The sequence below is a fragment of the Xyrauchen texanus genome, chromosome 14, assembly GCF_025860055.1.
Source record: "Xyrauchen texanus isolate HMW12.3.18 chromosome 14, RBS_HiC_50CHRs, whole genome shotgun sequence".
Classification (NCBI taxonomy): domain Eukaryota; kingdom Metazoa; phylum Chordata; class Actinopteri; order Cypriniformes; family Catostomidae; genus Xyrauchen; species Xyrauchen texanus.
In genome coordinates, this window is record NC_068289.1 from 8,605,254 (window position 1) to 8,629,564 (window position 24,311).

The 24,311-nt window shown below is 36.7% G+C and overlaps 2 protein-coding genes across 2 annotated transcripts; one reads left to right on the forward strand and one right to left on the reverse strand.

Annotated features, from left to right (window-relative positions):
• Nucleotides 1–4: 4 nt before the first annotated feature.
• ehhadh (enoyl-CoA, hydratase/3-hydroxyacyl CoA dehydrogenase) lies at nt 5–9,102 on the reverse strand. The gene is made up of 7 exons (XM_052143068.1): nt 8,762–9,102; nt 8,347–8,450; nt 7,972–8,141; nt 7,677–7,788; nt 6,876–6,980; nt 3,338–3,679; nt 5–1,795 (listed from the first exon to the last, which is right to left on the reverse strand). The coding sequence occupies exons 1-7, from the start codon at nt 8,833–8,835 to the stop codon at nt 543–545; spliced, it is 2,160 nt and encodes a 719-aa protein (XP_051999028.1). The 5' UTR covers nt 8,836–9,102; the 3' UTR covers nt 5–542.
• Nucleotides 9,103–13,539: 4,437 nt separating this feature from the next.
• Nucleotides 13,540–16,821, forward strand: tmem41aa (transmembrane protein 41aa). Its single transcript, XM_052142821.1, has 5 exons — nt 13,540–13,758; nt 14,144–14,294; nt 14,408–14,569; nt 15,109–15,247; nt 15,965–16,821. Exons 1-5 carry the CDS (start codon nt 13,592–13,594, stop codon nt 16,183–16,185), a joined length of 840 nt encoding a protein of 279 aa, XP_051998781.1. The 5' UTR covers nt 13,540–13,591; the 3' UTR covers nt 16,186–16,821.
• Nucleotides 16,822–24,311: the final 7,490 nt, after the last annotated feature.

Sequence of the window (24,311 nt, forward strand, 5' to 3'; positions counted from 1 at the left end):
AATTTCCAATTTATTTTATAATGCAAATAACAACTATATAAATAAAGAAAAAAGTAATACATCAATAACAGCTTAATTACAAACTGGAAAAACAACACAATTTGTAGACCACAATGATTTCAAGTTCAAAGTCATAGTCCTACAGAACCAGTTTCAGCTGGAAGCATCTCTCTCGCTCCTCCAAGAATCCCCTTTTTAAGATTAAAGGGCACTTCTCTAATTATTTTTGACAGCAGAATGAATGAAACACCAATCCATTAAGACCAGAGCTGTGCAACATAAAATAAGGTAATTATAACAATACTACTCCAGAGAAGCAACGAATACTGTTCTTTTATTCAAAACTGTTGACATTTGCTTCTAAGAAATGCTATAAACACGTCACAGGACATTCAAACCTATTCAGTCAGACATAAATGAGAATCAATATGAGACAGCGCAAAGAGTTGAAAAGGTAAATTCTTTATTAACATTCTTTAATAAAAAGGTTTATGCAGTGTTTTATCAAACTCAATAACTGCAAGTTGCTATGAATGGACCTTTCAGAGATGGCTGTACATTTTCTTGATATGATCTCCCCAATTTTGGATAGGAGGACTTCCACAAGCCACAAGTTTTTTCAGGAGGGGACTGGGCTCCAAATAAGGCACATCGGGATGGGTTTGTTGGTAATGCTCCAACCTCTCCAGCACTCTTTGCAGGCCCACCATGCTGGCATAGAACATGGGCCCACCTCTGTGCCTCGGAAAGCCATAACCGAACAGATAGATGACATCAATATCCTCAGGTCTAGCAGCTATGCCATCCTCCAGGATACGGAAGCCCTCATTGGCCAGGGCAAAAAGGCATCGCTCAATTATTTCCTGACTTGAGATATTGCGTGGTTGGATGCCGTACCTGCTTCTGTACACCTCAAGAAGGTTCTGGATCAGTGGGTCGGGTTTTGCATCTGTACTACCAGGTTTGTCATACATGTACCAGCCACGGCCTGTCTTCTGGCCCATCCTGCCTTGCTCACAGATCATGTCTGGAATAGGGCAGTACCTACGCCCATGACGCCTGCGTGGGGGATCATTTCGGTCAACGTCAGGCCCCGTCAACCCAGATTCCTTCCGAACTCGCCACCCAACATCAAGGCCTGCAAGGTCAGACATCCTGAAGCAACCCATGGCAAAACCAAACTCTTCCAGAGCCTTGTCCACTTGTTCAGGTGTGGCCCCCTCTTCCAGCAGGAAGTTGGCTTGATCCAGGTAAGGCTTTAGCATGCGGTTTCCAACGAAGCCAGGGCAGTTTCCAACAGCAACACTCACCTTTCCCATTCTCTTGCCAAGGCTCATCACTGTAGCAATGGTTTCACTTGAGGAACGAGGACCACAGACAACTTCCAGCAGCTTCATGACATGTGCAGGTGAAAAGAAGTGCATCCCAGCAACCAGGTGTGGTCTGTCTGTTACACCGGCCAATGCATCCACATCCAGACCAGAGGTGTTGGTGCAGAGCAAAGTGCCTGGTCTACACACCTTGGACAATTCTTTGAAAACGCTTTCCTTAAGCTTCATATCTTCAAAGACTGCTTCGATTACAAGGTCCACATTCTTCAGGTCCTGCAAGCTAAGGGTGAATCTGACAAGGCTAAGGGGGGCAGTCACTCCCCGTCTTTTTGCATCTCTCTCCAGCATGCCAATGACCATCTGCCTGCCAGTCTCCAAAAGTTTCTTCTCTGTCTCTACAGCAATAACAGATATTCCCACACGGGCAAGAGATACAGCAATGCCCCTTCCCATTGTGCCCAGACCTAGAACGATGATTAATAAAAAGTCAATACTGCATAAACACTTAAAAACAAAAGCACCACAACACAGGTACAATTAGACTTGGTAATTGGGATCTGGTAATGGAACTTTGCCAGATTTCTATGCATGAATAGTTACACACTAAGGTGCCATATTCCTTCTACCATGATAAAAGAGAACATTTCTGCTTGTCAGGTTAAACAAAACCAACATGGCCTAAAAGTATCCATAAAGCAGTCTATGATGATTATATTGTACAGAAGCCTATGGTGTATCAATGTTCATAATAGAATACTGGCTTACTGCTTTAAGGAATGTTCTAGGTTCAGTACAAGTTAAGCCCAATCGTCAGAATTTGTGGCATAATGTTAATACTGCAAAAAATAATTTTGACTTAGCCCTTGTTTATTGAAAATGAAAGAATTGTGGTTACAGTAAGACACTTACTGGATGGAGCCAGACCACAAATATTAAAAAAAATATTATAATTGTGTGATAAAATCTCTATTCTACATGATTTTAGTATGACATTGATTCCAGGATCTACCGGTGTTATATCTTCATCGAAACTGAATATTGGATATAACTTTATAAAGGTAATGCTAGTAAGTGATTTTATCACACTAAAATCCTGTTACCACGAAAAATATTTACATATTTTTAAATCAATGAGTATTATTACATTTATGGACTGACCCTGTTCACCCACATTGTAAGTGCATTACTGTATCTGGAATTTATTTGCTTTATAAATTAACGAGGGACGAGTTCAAAAGATTTACTGTTATCACCATTATGCCACAAATTCTGTGGACAGAGCTTAACTTTTATTGAACCTGGAACATTCCTTTAATGAATACTGCTTAGTATAAGGAGAAACAGGCATTATTCCAAGTAAACCTTTCAAACCATAGTATGTACATTGTAAATACATAGTTATCATACAACCTCATCACATTAGATTTTAAATGACTTGTGTCCAGTTATTTCCGGATCTCTGTGATTTTGTCAGTGGTATGATTGTTGGTGCCAGATGGCTGGTTTGAGAATTTTTTGTAACTGTTGATCTCCAGAGATTTTCACGTACAACAGTCTCTAAAAGGTTTACTCAGAATGATGCCAAAAACAAAAAACATCCAGCGAGTGGTAGTTACTGAAAAGGATGAGAGAGGTCAACGGAGAATGGCCAGACTGGTTCGAGCTGACATAAAGGCTACAGTAACTCAGATAACCCCTCTGTACAATTATAGCGAGCAGAATAGCATCTCAGAATGCATAACACACCAAACCTTGCAGCAGATGGGCTACAACAGCAGAAAAACACATTGGGGACATTATTAGGACCATAGTATTCCTAATAAAGTTCTCAGTGAGTGAACATATTATGTACTGCAGCAACTGTTGAAGTACTATGGTAGTATGCTATTCCAAATAGCAATGTCATTTAATTTTTTAAATTGTATGTCAAATTTTCAAGAAAAAGCTGTTTATTTGTTTTTCCTTTTCTTTTTTTCCATAAAGACATACAGTATTTTATTTGGTACCTATTACAGCTATGCTCCTGATATCTCTGGGTTTGCTGTTGTTCCATTGCGCACCACTGGGTAGAGTCCATTTCCCTGTCGTCCTCTGAGCGAAGAAGCAGTATTGAAGAGCCCGGGCCTGGCCGGAGTTAAAGAGAGTGGCCATCAGTTCACTCTCCCGCTTCATTCCCTGACTGTAAGGCATGGTAGCAGCTGCTCGCACAGCCTGAATACAAGCCAAAGGGGCCATAACTCCTCGAGCCTTCTTTTGAACCTGCATGGTGACTGCTTCAAAGAGGGCATCCAGATTTGGAAGGCTGGGTGTGGTACGCATACTCAGTCGTCGAGAAGACAATGCTGTGGCTGTATAAGAATCAAAGATCCAAAAAGATATGATGTTAAAAACTAACTAAAATTTCTAAATTAATTCAAAATTATTGTAATGAATAAACCCAGAAGTAATGCTGAGTGTACGGTATAGATGATTTTCAGTAACCAATATTAGTTCTTGATTTGACTGGCAGATTTAGGTAACTGGTATAGTTAAGAAAAGTTACATACATTTTATTTCAAACATGACAATTATTCTGAATCATTTCACTTTGTTGCAGAAAAATATATATTATATATTATATAATAATATATACAAGAATGGAACATTTAATAGAGTTTTAGTATTTACCAATCATCCAAAATCCTTGGTAATCCATATTAATTATTCAAATACATTGTCCATATCTCTGACATTAAATTTACCATGCACAAAAAACCAACCAACACACACACGTTTACTCAATCACTCAAAAAAAGCCTATCAAAAAAGAATTTTTTCAGAATTTATCAGAGGTTCCAGGTTTTGACTTCCTGCCTCAATAAAAGGATTACACAGGGAAAACTTGATTCACTCTAGCTTCTAACTGCATTAGACTCATCTTTCTCTCTGGAATCTGGGTCAATTTAATGAGCCTTAAAGGGCCAGCACAACCAGGAAATGACTTTTCCATCTGCTTTGTGCACGATTTTATTTTTTTAATCAATGTTTAAGAATGTATTTTATTTATGACTTTTGAAAATGACTTTTCACAAAACTGTGATCACATGTGAATTACCATGGTGGTATTTTGTATTGTAAAATTGCCCTGAGTAATACTTATTCTAAGTAACACATAAAAGCATAATAAAACCTTAAGAGAGTCTCTGACACTCTTGCTTGATTTTTTGCTGTGCTAATATACAGATGTATCTGTGGTTAATCAGTGATGCTGTGGGCAGGACTTGAATGACTGTGCTGTGTTTTATTGGAAGTATAGGGCTCGGTTAGATCCTGATAGGTGCATGTGGCAGATCTTTCAGCAACTGGGAAACAAGAAATATCTCTTTAGCTGAGACAGACATCCTACAGAAAGAGTATAGAGTTATTACTATAGATTACTTTTTACATGCTATTCAGCAAATTAAGTAAATTAACACATAAATGCAACAAACAAATAAAAGCCAAAGGCAAATTAACGAGACCGTTTAACTTTTTGTCTCATTCACAATGCTGTATGGGATTGGGCGGTCTCTACTGAGCAACAAATTTCATGTCCATGTTGTCACAGTGACTTCTGTGATTTGTAGATATCTCTTCAGGATTGTGCGTAGTGTAGCTCTTAACCAGATATTCGTCTAATACGATTATATATATATATATGACACAAGTAATATTTCCTACAATTGTTTACAGATGTCAAGCCTTTAGACAATTAGCTTCTGATACGAGGTATATTGAAGATCTACACAATATTAGATAGGTGGTTTTAATGTTGTGGCTGATCGGTACAACATTAAAACCAAAGGTTTGGAATAATGTACAGATTTTGCTGTTTCGGAAGGAAATTGGTACTTTAATTCACCAAACTGGCATTCAACTGACCACAAAGTATAGTCAGGACATTACTGATGTAAAAAAACAGCACCAACACTATTTGAAAACACTGAAGCACTTTTTGATCAGATCTAGACAGACCCCAGCAGCCATCACTCCAACACCTTATCCTTGAGTAATCATGCAAAAATGCTAATTTGGCACTAGAAAATCACTTGCCATTATATCAAACACAGTTGAAAGCTATTTGGTTCATTAAATGAAGCTTAACATTTTCTTTGTGTTTGTTTTGAGTTGCCACAGTATGCAATAGACTGGCATGTCTTAAGGTCTGTGTGAGAAATGCCCGACAAGACAGCCACATCTATGGCAAGTGCTACAGGAAGCATGAGGTGAAATGTCACCTGAGTATCTGGACAAACTGACGGCTAGAATGCCAAGGATCTGTAAAGCTGTCATTGCTGCACGTGGAGGATTTTTTTATGAGAATTCTTTGAAATAGTTTAAGTAGTAACAGTAATTTGTAATGTTAATAATGTCCTGAATATACATTGTGATCAGTTGAATGCCACTTTGGTGAATAAAAGTACCAATTTCTTTCCATGAGAACAAAATCTGTACATTATTCCAAACTTTTGTCCACAATTGTGTGTGTTTGTGTGTATATGTGTATATATATATATATAATGCATGTATGTATATATTAGTGTTTTCAAAATGAACGTGCTAAATCATGTCATTAATATAAATGTTTAACGTGTTCACTATTCACTAGTTCACTGTTGCCAGGATTTGGCCAGGCTGATCTTTGCCCAGCGTGTGATTACATTGAGAGCATTAGTTGCGTGTGCAATCTTTAATCTCCCACTAAAGCTTATCCTGAATCTAGATGAACCCTGTAAGAGTGTCACTCACAACATTCACATTATACAAAAAGGATCTGGCTCCCTCAGTCTCAGCAAGAATTTTGGATTTGTGTAAGTGTTTCTTCTGCAATCACCATTCTGATCTGTTTCTCTCTCAGCGCAGTCTCCTTCCTCTGCATATCTGTAGAGTTTAATGAGCAGTTGCATTTACTGTAGACCTAGAAATCCTCATTCATTTAACAGTCCAGCAATCCTTTATATGGTTTACTTGCTCTCATATGGTTTTTCCTTACTGTAGGAACTGGACGTCAAGCAGAAGGTAAAGAACTTGCCTTCATTTTCCAGAATCTGCAGAGAGTCTCCAATCACTTTTCATTTAATTCAACACTCTCCAAGTGACAATATAAACGAAGCTTTTTGACTTTTCCGCTTAACACACGAAAAGCCAGTGTCCCTAAAAACAGCCATTAGCATTTTGTATCTGAATCAGTTTGAGGTAATATGAAGCCAATACTCCAAATGTTGACTGTTATTATGAAAAATTATCCATATATATTTTAGTATGCTGAAATCATCCTTCAATGCACTGAGGGGGTCACATTTAACATTCAAATGATGTTTGTCCCTTTTTTCTTCTTGAAAAATAGATCAAAAGCCTGAGCAACTCAGAAACTCAATGACAAGGATATGAAACATTAATTGCATTTGCTGTGACAAAGGATTTATCTGGTATGTCCCCTGACGCTGAAGGCATGCCAAAGACTATTTCACTTCACTGTTCCATCTTTTATAATCAGGATTTCTTCTTATCATGCCCATGACATACCTACAGCTCTTAGGGCAAACTCCACAGCCACCTCACAAGCATTCTGCTCTGTGACCTGGTCAACAATGCCCAGCTTCAGGGCTTCCTGGGCAGAGACATGGCGGCCTGCAACATGAAAAAATTATTGATTCAATTGAAGGTAATGGAGAGTATGTGGGGTACTTTGCTTAATTATTTTTCTCTTTAATGTGTTATGACAATGGGTGATGAAAATTCCATTACAATCATATAACAACTGAAATACTTTTTTCAGCCCAAAGGCTATCAATCAGAAACTTTTTACAATGCTGACACCTTGTGGGGAAAACATGACAGTTTTTTTATTTACTCTATTACTGAATATTTATTATTATGAATCATAATTTATTTTGGATGATCAAATATGATTCATTATAGCTCTTTTGAAGTTAAAAAATGATTGAAGATATTTATGCTATTTTTATTTTCAAATCTTTGTGCACTTTGGAAATATCTGATGTGGAAATCACTTCAAATATTAAAGGTACTGTAAGTGATTTTTTTTAATATCATGCACAAAATGTCTAACCAATAGATATCACTATCTAGCCTCTCTGCTAGTGAATAATTTTACACATTCAAGTTTGCTACCATGTCTTTTGAGGGTGGGGTTTTGGTGAAAGACCATGCGGTTAAAGTTAAAAAATTACAAAATGTTAGCAAATCACTGAAATAAATTTCAGCATCTTAAATGAGTGAAGATCACATCTAAAACCAGTGGAATACTCAATTTCTGCTGAGGATTTTTGTGGGTGTGTCGGTGGGTTTAAGTGGATGATTTACCAGTGGTGATAAGGTCTAGGGCAGCAGGAATGCCAACGAGCCTGGGAAGACGCTGTGTTCCCCCAGCAGCTGGCAGAAGACCCAAAGTCACCTCTGGAAGTCCAACACGTGCCTGGAAAACAGAATACATACCCAGTGCATCGACCACCAAACAACAACCTTGCCCTACTCTTCTAAATATTGATATCGAAGTTCAAGCAATTAACTGGAGACTTCATATCAGCACTTGAAAGTGTTGCACAATATTATAGCAAGCATTTTCAAAAGAATATATGACAAAATAAAAATGGTTTACCTTTGAATGTGCAATACGGTAGTGGCAGGCTAGGGCTAATTCGCAACCTCCACCTAACGCCACCCCCTCTATGGCAGCAACCACAGGCTTCTCTATTGCCTCTATGACATCTAACATAGGTACTAGTGGTGGTCCTCTCATAGGTCCAGCAAACTCACGGATGTCAGCACCTGGGGAACAATGTATCACCATCAGATATTAGATGGTCTTTTAAATTCATGTGCACAACATTCTTTTGCCAGGTTAATGCCAAATAATTAGCTGTTTATATATATATATATATATATATATATATATATATAGTCATTGCTTTTTTAAGACCTGAGCAGCTTTGTAATGTTTTTGTAATTGGTTGTTTGTCTTTTATAATCTAACCTCCACAGAATTTTCCATTCTGTCCACAGATCACCACTGCTGTAACCTCTGGGTCATCCCGGGCACGCTCAATGGTCTCTGTGATGCCATGACGCACTGCAGAACTGGTAAAAGAGCAAGTGAACATGGTGAAATCACTTGTACATTGCACTGGCCTTTTCAATGACACATACTGGCTTTGTCTATTTGGGACAGATCATAACAGAACTGCAATAGGCAACAGTGTTCATACTTGAGGTTATTTTAACTAGCCTAGTTAGAACAACAACAATTCCAAAGGCTTTACATTATACTGTAATATAAAAAGGCAAGGTGCAAGATCCCGTGCTCTTTCTTCATCATAACAACACTAATCACACGACAACAAATGCATTACTTTTTAAAAAGGACACATTTCAAAAAATATTCCACTCACCTCAGGGCATTGACTGGTGGGTTGGTTAGAGTGATCAGTGCCACTGATCTTTTAACAAGTTCATATCGTGCCATTCTTGTGTTGAGCTGAACTGAGTTGTTGTGTTGTGTTGAGTTTAAAGACCTACGGGACTTTGAAACTTGTCACCAGATAACATCAAACATTCATTCACACCCACTATTTGTTTAATATTTAAGCATGTGTCTTTAACTAAGGACACGTCGCTTCTCCTACGTGTCGTCAATAAACATTTATTTTTAGTTTGTGAGTAAAAAAACATTGCTTTGCCAAAAAACTAAAGTTATTCCAAAACGCAGCTGGTCACCTCTGGAAGATATTATTTTCAGGAAGCAAACAAACGAATAATACTATGGGAAAGGCTTGGCTCATGTATATTAATTACGTGACGTATTTCGGGTTAAATAAAAGTTCCGTTCAGCATTTGTGGAATAATGTTGATTACTGCAAAATATAATTTTGATTTGCCCCTACTTTCCTAAAAAAAAAAAAAAAAAAAGCGAAAATCTGGGTTACAATGTAAGTAATTATCAAGCACTTATGGGGACAATCCGTAAACGTTAAAATACTCACTATTTCAAAAGTATAACCACAAGATGTAAACAATATGCGTGTTAACATGATTTTAGTGTGATAAAATCACTTACAAACATTTTCTGTGTAAAGTTATAGCCAAATTTACAACTTAACGATGTAATGTCAACAAAACCTAAGACCGACAACGAATTTAAACACCTTTACGGCTCAAATAATACACACGTTTTAACAGAAGAATCAATGTAAGTGCAAATTAAAAGCTTTCCAATTATGTCTTTAACCCCTCCAAAAATGTAGCCTCATTCACTTCAATTTTTTAGAAAAGGAGGGACGTATGGAAATTATTTTTTGTTATAATCAACATTATATCACACTTGGTATACCATGGAACCCGGAATATTCCACTATGGTTTATGAATATTAAGTATCTTACGTACCTGACGCACCAAGATGTTTACCAATCACGTCATCTGGGTCTACGCAGAGCCATATATAGAGAGAGTTGCGACAACTCCATTGACTCCAATGGAACGTTTTTTTTTTTACAGCAATGGCGGCTCGTGGAGCCTCTCAATAGTTCCCGGAAGTAGCAGCAAACACCGTAGAGATGCATCAGAACAAACCGTTTGCGACGCACTTTTAAAAGGTGAGACGTTTAAAGAATAATATTATCTTATTCTGTATATTATCAGTACATCTAAATAAAAATAACTTGTAAATTAAAACCTTATAGTTGAGTATTACTCATTAAATTAGGAGATAAGGGATGTTATCGGATAACTAACAGATTAGGCAAGGATTGGAGCTGGATAAAGTTAGTAACGAACACCCTATTAATTGTAAAATCTTTGCAAATACCTCACACATTTTTTTGTTGTTGTAATTTTTATTTATATTTAGATTGCTCCTGCTGACTTGAGCCAACAATTTTTTTCTCCTCTCCATGTCAGTGGGGAAGCCATACATTCGCACACCTTTCTCTGAGCGATTGGAGCATCCCCATGCAGCACAGCAAACCATGCAGACTGTGCAACGACAACATGAAAGAAAGGACACATACAAAATGCTTGGCATGCTATTTAATTTATTAGAAATGTATTCATGAATTGCTGTAAATAGTTATTGCATTTATTTGAATAAAAATACAAAAAAAGTAATATCGTAATATATTATTACAATTTAAAATAACTGTTTTCTATTTTAATGTATTTTAAAATGTAATTTACTCCTGTGACGTCAAGCTGATTTTTCAGCCTCATTACTTTTGAACGGCAGTTTATATACGAGTATTGAGTTGTTTTAAAGCTGAATATATTGTGTATATGAATAAGTATTGTAAAAATTATACATTAGATATATAATATTTATAATACATAAATAATTATATTACTATCTATAGAATTGTAAACAATAAGCTTCATTTCACTAAATTTTACATTTACGTAACTGCTAATAGTTATAGTTCATTGACCCATTGTGCGGTGCGAGCTAGAAATCACCTGTCACCAGCCTGTCTCTGTACTATCTGAAAAGTCATAAATATGACATTAGTTACTATGAGATTAGTGAAAACTATGAACATGAGGTAACATAAAAAGGCAACAGAAACCCTAGCCTGAAATAAGTTGAGGCAAATAACGGTAAGCGAACACTAATCCTCAAATATTAGCTGATTTGATCTTTAAAAAACAACATCGCTGTAACAACATACTCATGCTACATACATATGTCGGTGTGTTACATAAATATATAAAATAAATGCATTTATTGACTACTAATTACCAGAAATCGCAGTTCTGTCACTCTAATCTAACAGTTTGGAATGACCGCAAAAGCACTTCCTGGAACTATCTGAAGTCTACGTTCCCTTTATGCAAATAGATTGAAACTATGTTTAGAAGAAATTGTCTCTGTTTCCCAATCTGGCTTTATGAAAGGTAGGTATATAGCAAATAACATTAGGCTTGTTTTGGATATGTTAGATTATAATGAACTGATCAACGATAGTGCAATTATCTTATTTTTAGACTTTTATAAGGCCTTTGACACGGTCGAGCATGAGTTTATGTTTGAATCTTTGCGCAAATTTGGCTTTGGCTCTTCCTTTATTAGAATAGTTCAGATTTTTTACAAAAATATTAACAGCAATGTGTCTTTGGTGAATGGTGTTTCTCCCCGGTTTACGGTTAGCAGGGGCATCAGACAAGGGTGTCCTTTTTCACCATTTTTGTTTTTATTAGTTACAGAGTTTCTTAATATTTTTATTACTCGCTGTGTAGATGTTCAGGGTATTGTTGTAGCTGAACACACTTTTCTAATTAGTCAACTGGCGGATGACACCTGTCTGTTTTTAAAAGACGAGAAACAGGTTCCTGTTATTTTGGAAGCTTTAAAAACATTTTCTAATGCTTCTGGTCTCACTGTTAATCGAAATAAAAGTCAAATTATGCCTATTCACAGTCTTGAAAAAGGTCATATAGAAGGTATTGAGATTAAAAGTTCTGTTAGATATTTAGGCATTTTAATAAGTAAATCACCCAAAGATAGAATTCTAGATATTTTTTCACAACGGACAAAAAAATTAAAGAATGTCTTCAATTGCTGGCTACAAAGAAATTTAACTATCTATGGTCGTGTCTTGATATCTAAAGCTGAAGGCATCTCTAGGATTGTTTACCCGGCTTTGTCCTTATATGTCAACCCGAAAACTTGCTCATCTATCAAGATCGGCTGGATTAAACGCTGCCTGAATGCTGATTCTAGTTTGTTATGGTTTCACATACCTAAATTTATCTTTGAAAAATGTGGGGGGTTACGTTTTTTATTGTCTTGCGATTTTAAATGCAACAAACTTCCGTTCAAGCTTGCTAATTTTCATAAGCAAGCCTTGGAGGCCTGTAAGCTTGCCTTTTGCCACAATTTTTCCCCTCATAGGAGTATTCTATGGAACAATCAGAATGTGCTGCGTGGAAAAAATGTATCTTTATTAAGGATTGGGTTGACAAAGGTGTTCTTTTTGTTTTGGATTTGTTGAAGAAGGATGGCAGCTTTTATTCCTACAATGAATTTATCAACCTTTTTGGAGTGGATTCCTCACCTAAAGTTTATAACTGGGTTATTAATTCTATTTCACCTAAACTTTTGCATATGGTTAGGTCAGACTGTAGCTACAGAGCATCCGTTTGTGAATTGCCCCGGTTATGTATTGGAGGTTTGGAGCTTTCCAATGTCAAATGTAACAATTTTTGGATTAGAAGATTTCTTATTAGGAAGATCAGCTGTCATCCCAAAGCTTTTTTCAAATGGAAATTAAATTATCCTTCTCTTTCTACCATTAATATATGGGCTGGCATTAATAAGTTTCTGTTAACAAGTGGAAAGAGCTTCATTTTAAAATTCTACATAATTACTATCCCTGTAACTCTTCTTTCTAAATTTAAGTTGGACATCTCTTCACAGTGTGCATTCTGTAATTCTAATTTGGAAACAATACCACATTTGTTTTTTGAATGTGATTATGCAAAGGAGTTCTGGAAAAAAGTAGCCTGGCTTATTATTTCTGCTTATTACAAACTCTTTACTTTTGAGGTTGTGAATGTTGTTTTTGATTTGGGACTCCGGATCAAAGGAGATGGATGACAGATTAAAACTGCTTACTTTATGTGGTGAGTTTCATCTTCATAAATGTAAAGTAACTGATTCTAAGCCCAATTTTAGACTTTTTTGTGTTGATTTGAAATTATTTTACGACTCTCTTTGTTTATCAGCTAATAAGAAAGCTGCTAAAACTTCTTTGTTGCTCAAAGAAATTATGGTTTCAGTATAAATTCCCTCATGCTTTTCTGAAAATATATATATTTTTTTTATTTATGTATTCCCAATGTTATTTACTTCTAATTACTTGTATTCATTTTGTATATTTGTTGTTTCTGTGCATGTCTTGTGAATTGTGTTTACTTTTTTAGTGGACTATCCCTTATCTAGCCTACTGCCTTGCTTACTTTGAGTGTACTGTCTTATTTTTATTTAATTTTATTTTTCTGTGCTTGATACATGTATCCCCTGTGCTTTTTGTTCAATAATAATAAAAAATAAAATAAAAAAAAAATCTGAAGTCTACGTGAATCACGTGACGATCAAGCATTTAGAACTTCCGTTGTCGCAACTCTCCTTTATATGTCTCTGGGTGGACTACGTAGGATTCGTAATTTTGCTCCCGGAAGTTATCCGCAGTAAATTGGACATGCTTTATGTACGGTCTCTAGTTCGTCCGTCATGCGCTCGCTGGCTGGGCTGATAGTTGTAATAGTGACGGCTACTTTCTACCTTTATTTACTGTCGTATTTTCTTCCCCCTGGACCTCAGCTGCTTAAACATAAACATGAGGAAGACACGGGAAAATCCAGTGGCGAAGACAACCCGCAAAGAGATATTTCCTCCAGGTCTGCGCCTCTATGCTCTTTCTTTCGATGTGTTTTACCAGTTTTCTTCTATCCTCAAAATGGGTTGCACATACCTTGCAAAAATTTAAAAACATAAGTGACAAGCATTTCCGAAATGTATGCTGTCTTGTCCTTGTCTCCATCTGTCATGTGTCCTTTGGCAGGAAGATCTGTTGTCGTCATTGTACAAGAGTGTATGTTGTATAACGCATAAGTACTTCTTAATCGCCAACCAGGTTTTTAGTGTTTTTAGTGTCTCTTTAATGTCTTTTACACCGCCATTTGCTTCATTTGCATTATATAAGTGAGAAGTCACACATGATCTTTACTGATCTTTACTCTAGTAACAATTTACATCATGTCATGTTGCTTCATTTTGTTCCAGGTTGAAGTTCCCATCAGATCTGGAAGAGCTGAAAGAGATATCAGAGCTGTTGCAGTTTTATAAGACAGAGCACACTGGATATGTGTTATTACTCTTCTGCAGTGCCTACCTCTACAAACAGGCTTTTGCTATACCTGGTTCCTCTTTTTTAGTAAGATCATCTTATCTACACAATCTATATGACAATTTCATGATTTTTTTTTTAATTTTTTTTCAAGTACAACATGCATCTTTATTCCATGATCTTACACATTTTTTTTACAGAACATCTTGGCTGGGGCCTTGTTTGGGACATGGTATGGTCTTCTGCTCACCTGTGTCCTCACCACAGTAGGTGCCACACTCTGTTTCCTCCTGTCCAAGGCGTTTGGCAAACAGACCATTGTGAGACTCTTCCCTGAAAAGGTGGCCATGCTGCAGAGGAAGGTGTGCACATGTTGATAGCAGTATCTTATCTTCCAAAGTATTTCAACAGTTGTTTGATTTTTGTTATGATAAGTGATAACTACGAAGGGTAAATCAGTAGTAACTCGAGGGCTTGCATATTTGAATTTGAGAATTTGTACAATTAATTTTTGTAAATTGAAACTTACACTTACAGCACTGATGTGAAAACTTGTAAAATAAAAATACAAAAAACTTGTACAAATACAATTTACAATGTGTAGTACAAGTTTGTCTGTCTTTGGATTTCTGTGAATGTCATTTTACACATTTGTGACTACTTGTCTGCAATTGTGAATTCAGAACACAAACTTTGAATTATTGTCTGAGTGCAGATTGCAACATTCAACTTCACATCTGTGCTGTGTGTAAATTTCAACTTGCGAGTACAAGTCTATATTGTACAAGTTCTCAAATTCAAATATACAAGCTCTCGAGTTTTGCTACTGATTTACCTTCATAATAACTGCCTACAACAACATGCAATGAAACAATGGTTGGTTTTATTACTCTTTTTCCAGGTCGAGGAAAACAGAAGTAGTTTGTTCTTTTTTCTGCTGTTTCTGAGATTCTTTCCCATGAGTCCCAACTGGTTCCTGAACATGACCTCCCCAATCTTGAATATTCCTGTCACCCTGTTCTTCATGGCTGTATTTATCGGTAAACACATCGTTAATTTCAGTTGAATGTCAAAATTAAAGGTGTCGCTTTTTTAATGTTCAAATAATTTCTCCTATTCCAGTTTAAAGGAATATTCCAGGTTCGAAACAAGTTAGGCTCAATTGACAGGATTTGTGGCATAATATTGATTATCACAAAAATGTATTTTGACTTCCCCCTCCTTTTCTTTAAAAAAAGGCATGACTATGTCAACAAACTGTAAAACCCCGAAATTACTGTACATTTCTGCCTTTTTAAACCCTCAAAAATTGGCCCCATTCACTTTCATTGTAAGTGCCTCACTGTAACCCAGATTGTCTTAAAAAAACAAAAACAAAAAGGACAGACATGTCATTTGTGGTCCTCAACAATATGCCACAAATGCTGTCGATTTGAGCTAAACTTGTATTGAACCCGAAATATTCCTTTTTGTTTTAATTGTTGACTATACTGTAAGCCATTCATAGGTTGATTCCTCCGAAATGTGTGCAATGTAACCGGACACAGCAACATTCACTCAACCAATGGTGTGTGGCGTATATGTTTGTCCAACAAACGCAGACAAGCTGTGTTTAGAATTGTTAATTATGTCAAAGATGTTGAACTTCACATTTTAAATATTAGAGAAAAAGACATTTGTACGTTTTTGAGAATAGTCCACTTTAATATTAGCTGCATTTTAACCATTAATTTGACACATATGTATTTCACTCTCAGGCCTAATGCCGTACAACTTCATCTGTGTCCAAACTGGGTCAATGCTGTCTCGCATCTCCTCTTTGGATGACTTGTTCTCCTGGAGTGTGGTATTGAAATTGATCCTCATTGCTTGTGTTGCCCTGCTGCCTGGAGCTCTCATCCGTAAATACAGCACCCAACGTCTCCACCTGGATGACCTTGAACCAAATAGGCTCAGCCAAGACAAGAAGGACAGATAAGGGACAGTGTGGGGTGGTTGGTTTGAACCCCTTTGGCCACTTTGTGTATGGCTACTGTTTGTGATTAAAGTGTCTCTTAAGAGCATTACAATTTGGCAGGATTATTTGTGAATCTCATTTGTGGCCTCAATTTTTTTTAATTTTTTTTATGGAATCATAATTTTTGATGTGTTCTTTATTTAGAAGACTGTTGTGTCTTTTATTGACATGGATTTTAATGTGAGTGGGAGTGAATTAAAGGGAAATTCTGAATCCTGCCTTCAATTTACAAATCAGCAAAGATTTGGAAATATAAGCATTGGTACCTGAACCGGAAGATATCTGAGGTATTTAATACTGTTGTTCTGTACATACAGATGCTGATACTGTGGCTTTTCTTTGGTTATTGGGTTACTGCTGGTGAAATTACTTTCACATTTGCCTTAAATAATGAACTACCTCAATATAGTGGGAAAATATTGAATATTCTACCTTGGAGTTCCTGTAAATATTAAATGGGCACACAAAGCTGTCAAGATGCCAATATCCACATATTCATCATGGGAATTGGGACCGAATGCGTATATCAGTCTTGTATTTTCATTGGGTGCATAACTAAAATTGTGAAGTGCAAGAATAAAGAATTTTTAGATGTGATGTAACTGTCCAATGATTCTGTTTGCTCTCATTTCATCAGTTTGTACTGGTTGAGCATTTTTTTTTTTTTTTTGTGAACTTGTATATAAAAATAATCTCGTATGTTCATTTCAAGCCAAAATTCAGATGATGTAAGAATTATTCATATTCTACGAATTATATTTTCAATTAACTGACACAGTATGATTTCTGCATGTCTTACCCAAACATACTCAAAGGTTTTTGACCAATGAATTTCCAAGTCTTTTCATTACTGAATAAGTATTTTTAGGGATTGCCCTCACAAAGAGCAATTTCTAAACGATTAAATATATTTGAGCATTGCGGAACAAGAAGAATGTATATTTACTAGACTTATCCATGGCTTGAAGATTTTAGTCATTTAAATTTATGTGGAGTGGTGGTGGTCTAAGCACATAACTGTTAATCAGAAGGTTGCTGGTTCAAGCACCACAGCCAACACCATTGTGTCCTTGAGCAAGGCACTTAACTCCAGGTTGCTCCGGGGGGATTGTCCCTGTAATAAGGGCTCTCTCTGCTTTGGATAAAAAGCATCTGCCAAATGCATGAATGTAAATTTCCAGTCCTGGACATCATAAATTCACTGAAACTTCTAGGTTTTCCATGACGTTGGGAATGCTATACTGTAAGAGTTACAAGATACTCGAGGCACCATTTAGGGTTCTTCAGGCGTCACACCAGCAGAAACCTCTGGGGAATCTCTAGACACCCTTTCAGTTCTCTGAGAAACTTGCTCTTCGTTTTTGCAACAAGACTGAGGCTACGTGTACTTTAAATGGATAGTTCACCCAAAAATGAAAATTCTCACAATTTACTCACTCTCATGCCATTCCAGATGTGAATGACTTACTTTCTAATACAGAATGCAAACAAAGACATCTAGAAGAATATCTCTGCTCTAAAGGTCCATACAATGCAAGTGAATGGGTACCGAAATTGTGAAGGTGCAAAAAGCTTATAAAGGCAGTGTAAACGTAATGAATAATCCAGTGGTTAAATCCATACCTTCAGAAGCGATATAAGTGAGTGAGAATCAATATTTAATTCAATTATTAGTCCAAATCTCCACTTTCAGACGTGAAAGTGAAAGTAAATAGGCACCACATGGCTTGAGGGTGAGTAAATTCTGAGAGGATTAAAATTGAGTGAACTATCCTTTTAATCCCGATACATTTGTAAACAGTGTTTTCTAAATGCTCTCAGCCCACACTGCCGTTTTCAAGCATTTTCCAAAAGCTATTCCTCCACATTAAATGCATGAAAACTCTTAAATCCCCTTACTGTACATTCATTTTTTTTTTTTTTTTTTTTTAAATCGCCATTCCATGTATGGTCAGAAACGTAATTGTCCTTGTGTTCCACTGCTAAACAGAAATTTAGAGTAAACGTCCCATCGATTTGAATGAATGCAATATGAAGTTAGTTCACAGTAATATTTATCAAAAAAGCAGGCACAACAACACCGCTACAAAATTGGCCGCCATTTCGAATGTTTTATGTTGAATGGATCACATGACTGCGACTGATAATCTTGCAAACTGGGCATTTTCCCAGTGGGCTGACGCACTTTGGGGCCGATCAGGGGTGGACTGGCCATCGGTAGACCTGAGCAGGCCAGTGGGTCGGCCGCGAAACGGGCGGGGATAAGCTAAAATGAGCTGCCGCATTATGCAGAACGGACCACAAAACGACGATATGCAGAAAAGGCATATGCAGAACTGCTCAACAACATTTGGGCCAGTTCCTATATAAAATCTCTTCCCAGTCTAGCCCTGACTGCATCACATGCCAAAAAATACATAATCATTTTTAGATATCTCCATTTTCCCAGTCCACTACAACGCAAAGATTGCATTTTTCAAACGTATCCATTTGGGTGAGCATCTACAAAAAGATCAGTTTTTGCTGTCAAAAACTTGATCTCAGTATGCAAATGTAGAGAAAAAGATGCTTTTTCAAACAAAAACTTTAGTGTGGATGTGGCACAAGGTACTTCAAATATATTTTGTAGATCCTGGAATACATAAATAGGATATTTGAGGCTCCTTTCAAGGGTGTCTAGAGGTTCTCCAGTGAGTTTTGTTGGTGTAAACTCCAAATGGTGCCTCGAGTATCTTTAATTTTTTACAGAGTATACTCAATGAAGCTATGACAAGATGAGCTTTGGACAGAGGAATTTTATAAAGAATCTTTATTGCTCAAATCCATATTGATCAGCAGTACAATTCACCTACATTTCAAAACAACATGGTTGTTAGCAAAAAAGAAAAAGAAAGAATATCAGCTCTCAGTCCTCGGGCCTCTCCACTACCCACAATCCAGCTGAGAGGACCCGACAGCCCAGTCTGTTTCACATCATTCAAAACGAACTAACGTGAGAAGCTTGAGAGCTGCGTAGGAATGGATTTGCTGTGAATGTAGAAGAGGCATAAAAGGAGTTAATTTCACAGCCTAGGATTTGCGTTGATTTCTTATGCACCGCTCTGATTTTCCTCTCTCATCCAAAGTTAAATGTGACTAGAACAGTGCTGTCATACTAAGAGCAACTATAGATGTGTCTGTGGTGTCTAATCTAATATAAATCTAAGGCAAATACCCCAAGAAACACAGTACAGCACCTAATTGAAGTGTTCTTTCACCCTAAAAGCTTTATTAAGGGCATAAAGCAGACCACAATCTTTCCAAGATATTTCATGCCAACACTACAAACAGCTAATCCTAAACTGACCTCAGATTTGTTTGATTTATTACCTATGACTGTTGGCCTAATATAATGCAAAGACCTCAATTCTCCCTAGCGTTATGTTATAGGATATCATAATGGATAGCAAGATATCTTAATTACCAGACTACAGAGACAATATAACAGTATGATGATAATGCATGTACCGACTAATGTGTCTGTAAATCTAAATAGAGACTGATGCACACCTGAAGAAGCTTCGAAATACAAACTCTTAAGAAAGTTAAAAAACCATTGTAGAACATTAGATAGGTGTCTACCAACAGCGTGGCGCATATAACAGTTACACTTACAATTAAAACGTCTGAGTAAATCTGTTATAATGCTACCCAACCTGAAAACACCTGAGATTAAGCATAAAGTCTATTATTCAATAACAGCCTTATCTGGCAAAGCCTACAACCCTTCACAGAATCAAGAACCATTTTCAGCTTTTTAAGTGAAAGTTTGTAAAAGCAAAGAAATCCACAGATTATGGGCCTAACGTCACAGAAACAATATTGATTAAAGAAAAAAGCAACAAATCTAAAAACCTCTCTCTGAAGTGCCTGATATCTGTGCTACTCTTTGTGGGTAAGCATAATGTGGACAAGTTGATTCAGTGTAGGTAAAAAGACTAACAATTTACAGAGGTCTATAGTAAAGCACGTCAACTGAGTATCACCCCTACCAAAAACGTTAAACGTTAGGGAGACTAAAACTATAGAGTGGGACAGATTATTCTGCAGCTTGCAGTTCAGTCCACAGACAAATATGAATGTGAATTAGCAAACTATATGAAAGCAAACCAGCCTTGCAAGTACAAGCACCTGAATCGAACAAATTCACCGTCAACTGTCTTCATTGACTTTTCAATCTTTTGCTCCATTGAGCTCATGTACTTCACATAAGCCGCAGTCTAGAGGTGGTAACACACTTAACAGCATCTATGTACTGTAACCAGCAACAGATCAGGGAGAGATAGAAAGCGTTGTTGTCAGAGTAGGTCTTGAGACTACAAAAATTCCTGCATTTGCGTATATGCTTCTGAATTTTGTGTGATTATAGAGAAACACTTTTATCAAACACATTGACAGCCAGTGGACTACTCTGTAAATTATAACGTCAAGAAATGTTTTAGTAAATTTTTATTTTCATGTCAACATAAACTGATATGTAGAGCCTGTTAAGTCAACTTCTTGTATTAAAAAACCTGACTTAATTTTCTTTTTAAAAAGTCGTGCAATTCATGATTTTAGACAGATTTTTTTTAAATGGAAAGAGATAGCAAGCTTAGACTTCAGATCATGCAATTGCTCCAAGAGAATCCTTTTAATTAAGCAGTAATCCTTCCTATTTGTCTTTTTGTAATCTTTTTGTTTTTTATCTAGAAATCAGTACAAAGGTTCCCCTGTAATTCCTCTTTTCGGTCAATACCACATGGACACAATTATTCATTCTCTAAATCTCAGCTCTGATACAAGGTTGCGTTCAGCAAAGGAACGCAGTAAATTCCGATACAGTTTTGAAAGCTTTAAGATCCATTTCTCAGGTAAACCTGAAGAGTTCAGACTAGATCTTTTTGCTTTGTTTTATTATTAAGAAAATGAAAATACGTTCAAATCTTTCAGTTTACAAGGCATACAAAATGTGGAAAAAAAAGGGAAATTAAAGATTGGACTGAGGTACCCTGACGCCTGAGGTAGATCTAAAATACTGACATGCACACTGACCACATTCTGATCAAAGTGTTGCGGTGATTCATTTACTGTTTTTATTGTTAGAACACTATCAATATTCATAGTCTACTTTAAAGAAATAAACACTTCCCTTCAGAATAACATGGCAGTGTTTCACCAAAAAAAAAAAAAAAAAAATTCTTATTAATAGCTCTCATCACAAAATAGGAAAAAATTGATTCATAAATATTTCTCTATTTATATTTCTCTATATATATGTACAGTTGAAGTCAGAAGTTTACATACATCTAAGCCAAATATATTTAAACATTTAAAGTCCTGAAATGCAATCGAAGAAAGCATTCCCTGTCTTAAGTCAGTTAGGATCATTACTTTATTTTAAGTAGTGATCCTAACTGAATGTGATATGTCAGAATAATTGTAGAGAATATTTATTTCCGCTTTTATTTCTATCATCACATTCCCAGTGGGTCAGAAGTTTACATACACTTTGTAAGTATTTGGTAGCTTTGCCTTTAAATTGTTTGACTTGGGTCAAACGTTTTGGGTAGCCTTCCACAAGCTTCTCACAATAAGTTTGCCTATTCCTCCAGACAGAACATGCTTTTTCAGTTCTGCCCACAAATTTTCTATCGGCTTGTGGTCAGGGCTTTGTGATGGCCACGCAATACCTTGACTTTGTTGTCCTTAAGCCATTAAGCCACAACATTGGAGGTATGCCTGGGGTCATTGTCCATTTGGAACACCCATTTGTGACTGAGTTTTAACTTCCTGGCTGATGTCTTGAGATGTTGCTTCAATATATTCACATAATTTTCCTTCCTCATGATGCCATATATTTTGTGAAGTGCATCAGTCCCTCCTTCAGTAAAGCACCCCCACAACATGATGCTGCCATCCCCATGCTTCACGGTTGGGATGGTGTTCTTCGGCTTGCAAGCCTCACCCTTTTTCCTCCAAATATAACGATGGTCATTATGGCCAAAAAGTTACATTTTTGTTTCATCAGATCAGAGGATGTATCTCCAAGAAGTAAGATCTTTGTCCCCATGTGCACTTGCAAACTGTAGTCTGGCTTTTTTATGCTGGTTTTTAGAGCATTGGCTCCTTCCTTGCTGAGCAGCCTTTCAGGAAATGTCGATATAGGACATGTTTTACTGTGGATATAGAAAATGATCTACCTGTTTCCTCCAGCATCTTCACAAGGTCCTTTGCTATTATTCTGGGATTGATTTGCACTTTTGGCACCAAACTACGTTCATCTCTAGGAGACAGAATGTGTCTCCTTCCTGAGCGGTATGATGGCCGTGTGGTCCCATGTTGTTTATAATTGCGTACTATTGTTTGTTTTAAGGCATTTGGAAATTGCTCCCAAGGATGAACAATCCACAATTCATTTTTCTGAGGTCTTTGCTGCTTTCTTTTGATTTTTCCATGATGTTAAGCAGAGGCACTGAGTTTGAAGGAAGGTCTTGAAATACATCCACAGGTAGACCTCCAATTGAATCCAATGAGCCTATAAGAAGTTAATTGTTTAAATGCTTGACATTATTTTCTGGAATTTTCCAAGCTGCTTAAAAGCAGTTAACCTAGTGAATGTAAACTTCTGACCCACTGGAATTGTGATATAGTTAATTAAATGTGAAACAAGCTGTCTGTAAACAATTGTTGGAAAAAATAATCGTGTCATGCACAAAGTAGACTTGCCAAAAATATTGTTTGCTTTTATGAAATCTGTGGATGGTTAAAAAATTTGTTTTAATGAATTCAACCTAATTGTATGTAAAAGTCTGACTTCAACTGCATGTATGTATGTATGTACGTGTATTTGTATGTATATATACACTGGCGCCCAAAAGTTTGGAATAATATACAGATTTTGCTCTTATGGAAAGAAATTGGTACTTTTATTCACCAAAGTGGCATTCAACTGATCACAATGCATAGTCAGGACATTAATAACATGAAAAATGACAAAAAAAAATTCAGAACTTCTTAAACTACTTCAAAAAGTACAAGACAGCCAGAGATGTGGCTGTCTTGTCGGGCACTTCTCGGGGACCTTACAGTCCAGCTCAGGGGTTCTCAAACCTGTCCTGAAGGCCCCACAACACTACACATGTTGGATGGCTCCTTAATAAAACACACCTGATTCAACTCATCAGCTTGTTAGTCGAGACTCCAAGACTTAAATTGGGTGTGTCACAAAAGGGCAACATTCAAAATGTGCAGTGCTGGGGGACATCTCAGGACAGGTTTGAGAACCACTGGTCTAGCTGATCCCACAAAAGCTCAATGGGATTAAGATCCATTACACTCTCTTCCAATTATCTGTTGTCCAATGTCTGTGTTTCTTTGCCCACTCTAACCTTTTCTTTTTGATTCAAAAGTGGATTTTTCTTTGCAATTCTTCCCATAAGGCCTGCACCCGACTCTTCTCTTTACTGTTGTACATGAAACTGGTGTTGAGCGGGTAGAATTCAATGAAGCTGTCAGCTGAGGGCATGAGAGGCGTCTATTTCTCAAACTAGAGACTCTGATGTACTTATTCTATTGTTTAGTTACATCTGGCCATCCACATCTCTTTCTGTCCTTGTTAAAGCCAGTTGTCCTTTGTCTTTGAAGACTATAGTGTACACCTTTGTATGAAATCTTTTTTGCCAATTTCAAGCATTGTATAGCCTTCATTCCTCAAAACAATGATTGACTGACGAGTTTCTAAAGAAAGCGGTTTATTTTTTGCCATTTTCTATCTAATATTGACCTTAAGACATGCCAGTCTGTTGCATAATCTGCCAACTCAAAAACAAACACAAAGACAATATTAAGCTTAATTTAACAAACCAAATAGCTTTCAACTATGTTTGATATAATGGCAAATTATTTTCTAGTACCACATTAGCAATTTAGCATGATTAGTCAAGGATAAGGTGTTGGAGTGATGGTTGCTGGAAATGGGGCCTGTCTAGATTTGATCAAAAATTACTTTTTTCAAATAGTAAAGGTGCTGATTTTTTACATCAGCAATGTCCTGACTACACATTGTG

Excerpts from the sequence above, each read along its gene's own strand:
- ehhadh (XM_052143068.1), bottom strand. The coding sequence starts at position 8,835 with ATGGCACGATATGAACTTGTTAAAAGATCAGTGGCACTGATCACTCTA. Across the intron at positions 6,981-7,676 it reads CCTAGACCTTATCACCACTG|GCCGCCATGTCTCTGCCCAG; the intron begins GTAAATCATCCA and ends TTCATGTTGCAG. Across the intron at positions 3,680-6,875 it reads GTTTGCCCTAAGAGCTGTAG|CCACAGCATTGTCTTCTCGA; the intron begins GTATGTCATGGG and ends ATTCTTATACAG.
- tmem41aa (XM_052142821.1), top strand. The coding sequence starts at position 13,592 with ATGCGCTCGCTGGCTGGGCTGATAGTTGTAATAGTGACGGCTACTTTC. Across the intron at positions 13,759-14,143 it reads CAAAGAGATATTTCCTCCAG|GTTGAAGTTCCCATCAGATC; the intron begins GTCTGCGCCTCT and ends ATTTTGTTCCAG. Across the intron at positions 15,248-15,964 it reads CTTCATGGCTGTATTTATCG|GCCTAATGCCGTACAACTTC; the intron begins GTAAACACATCG and ends TTTCACTCTCAG.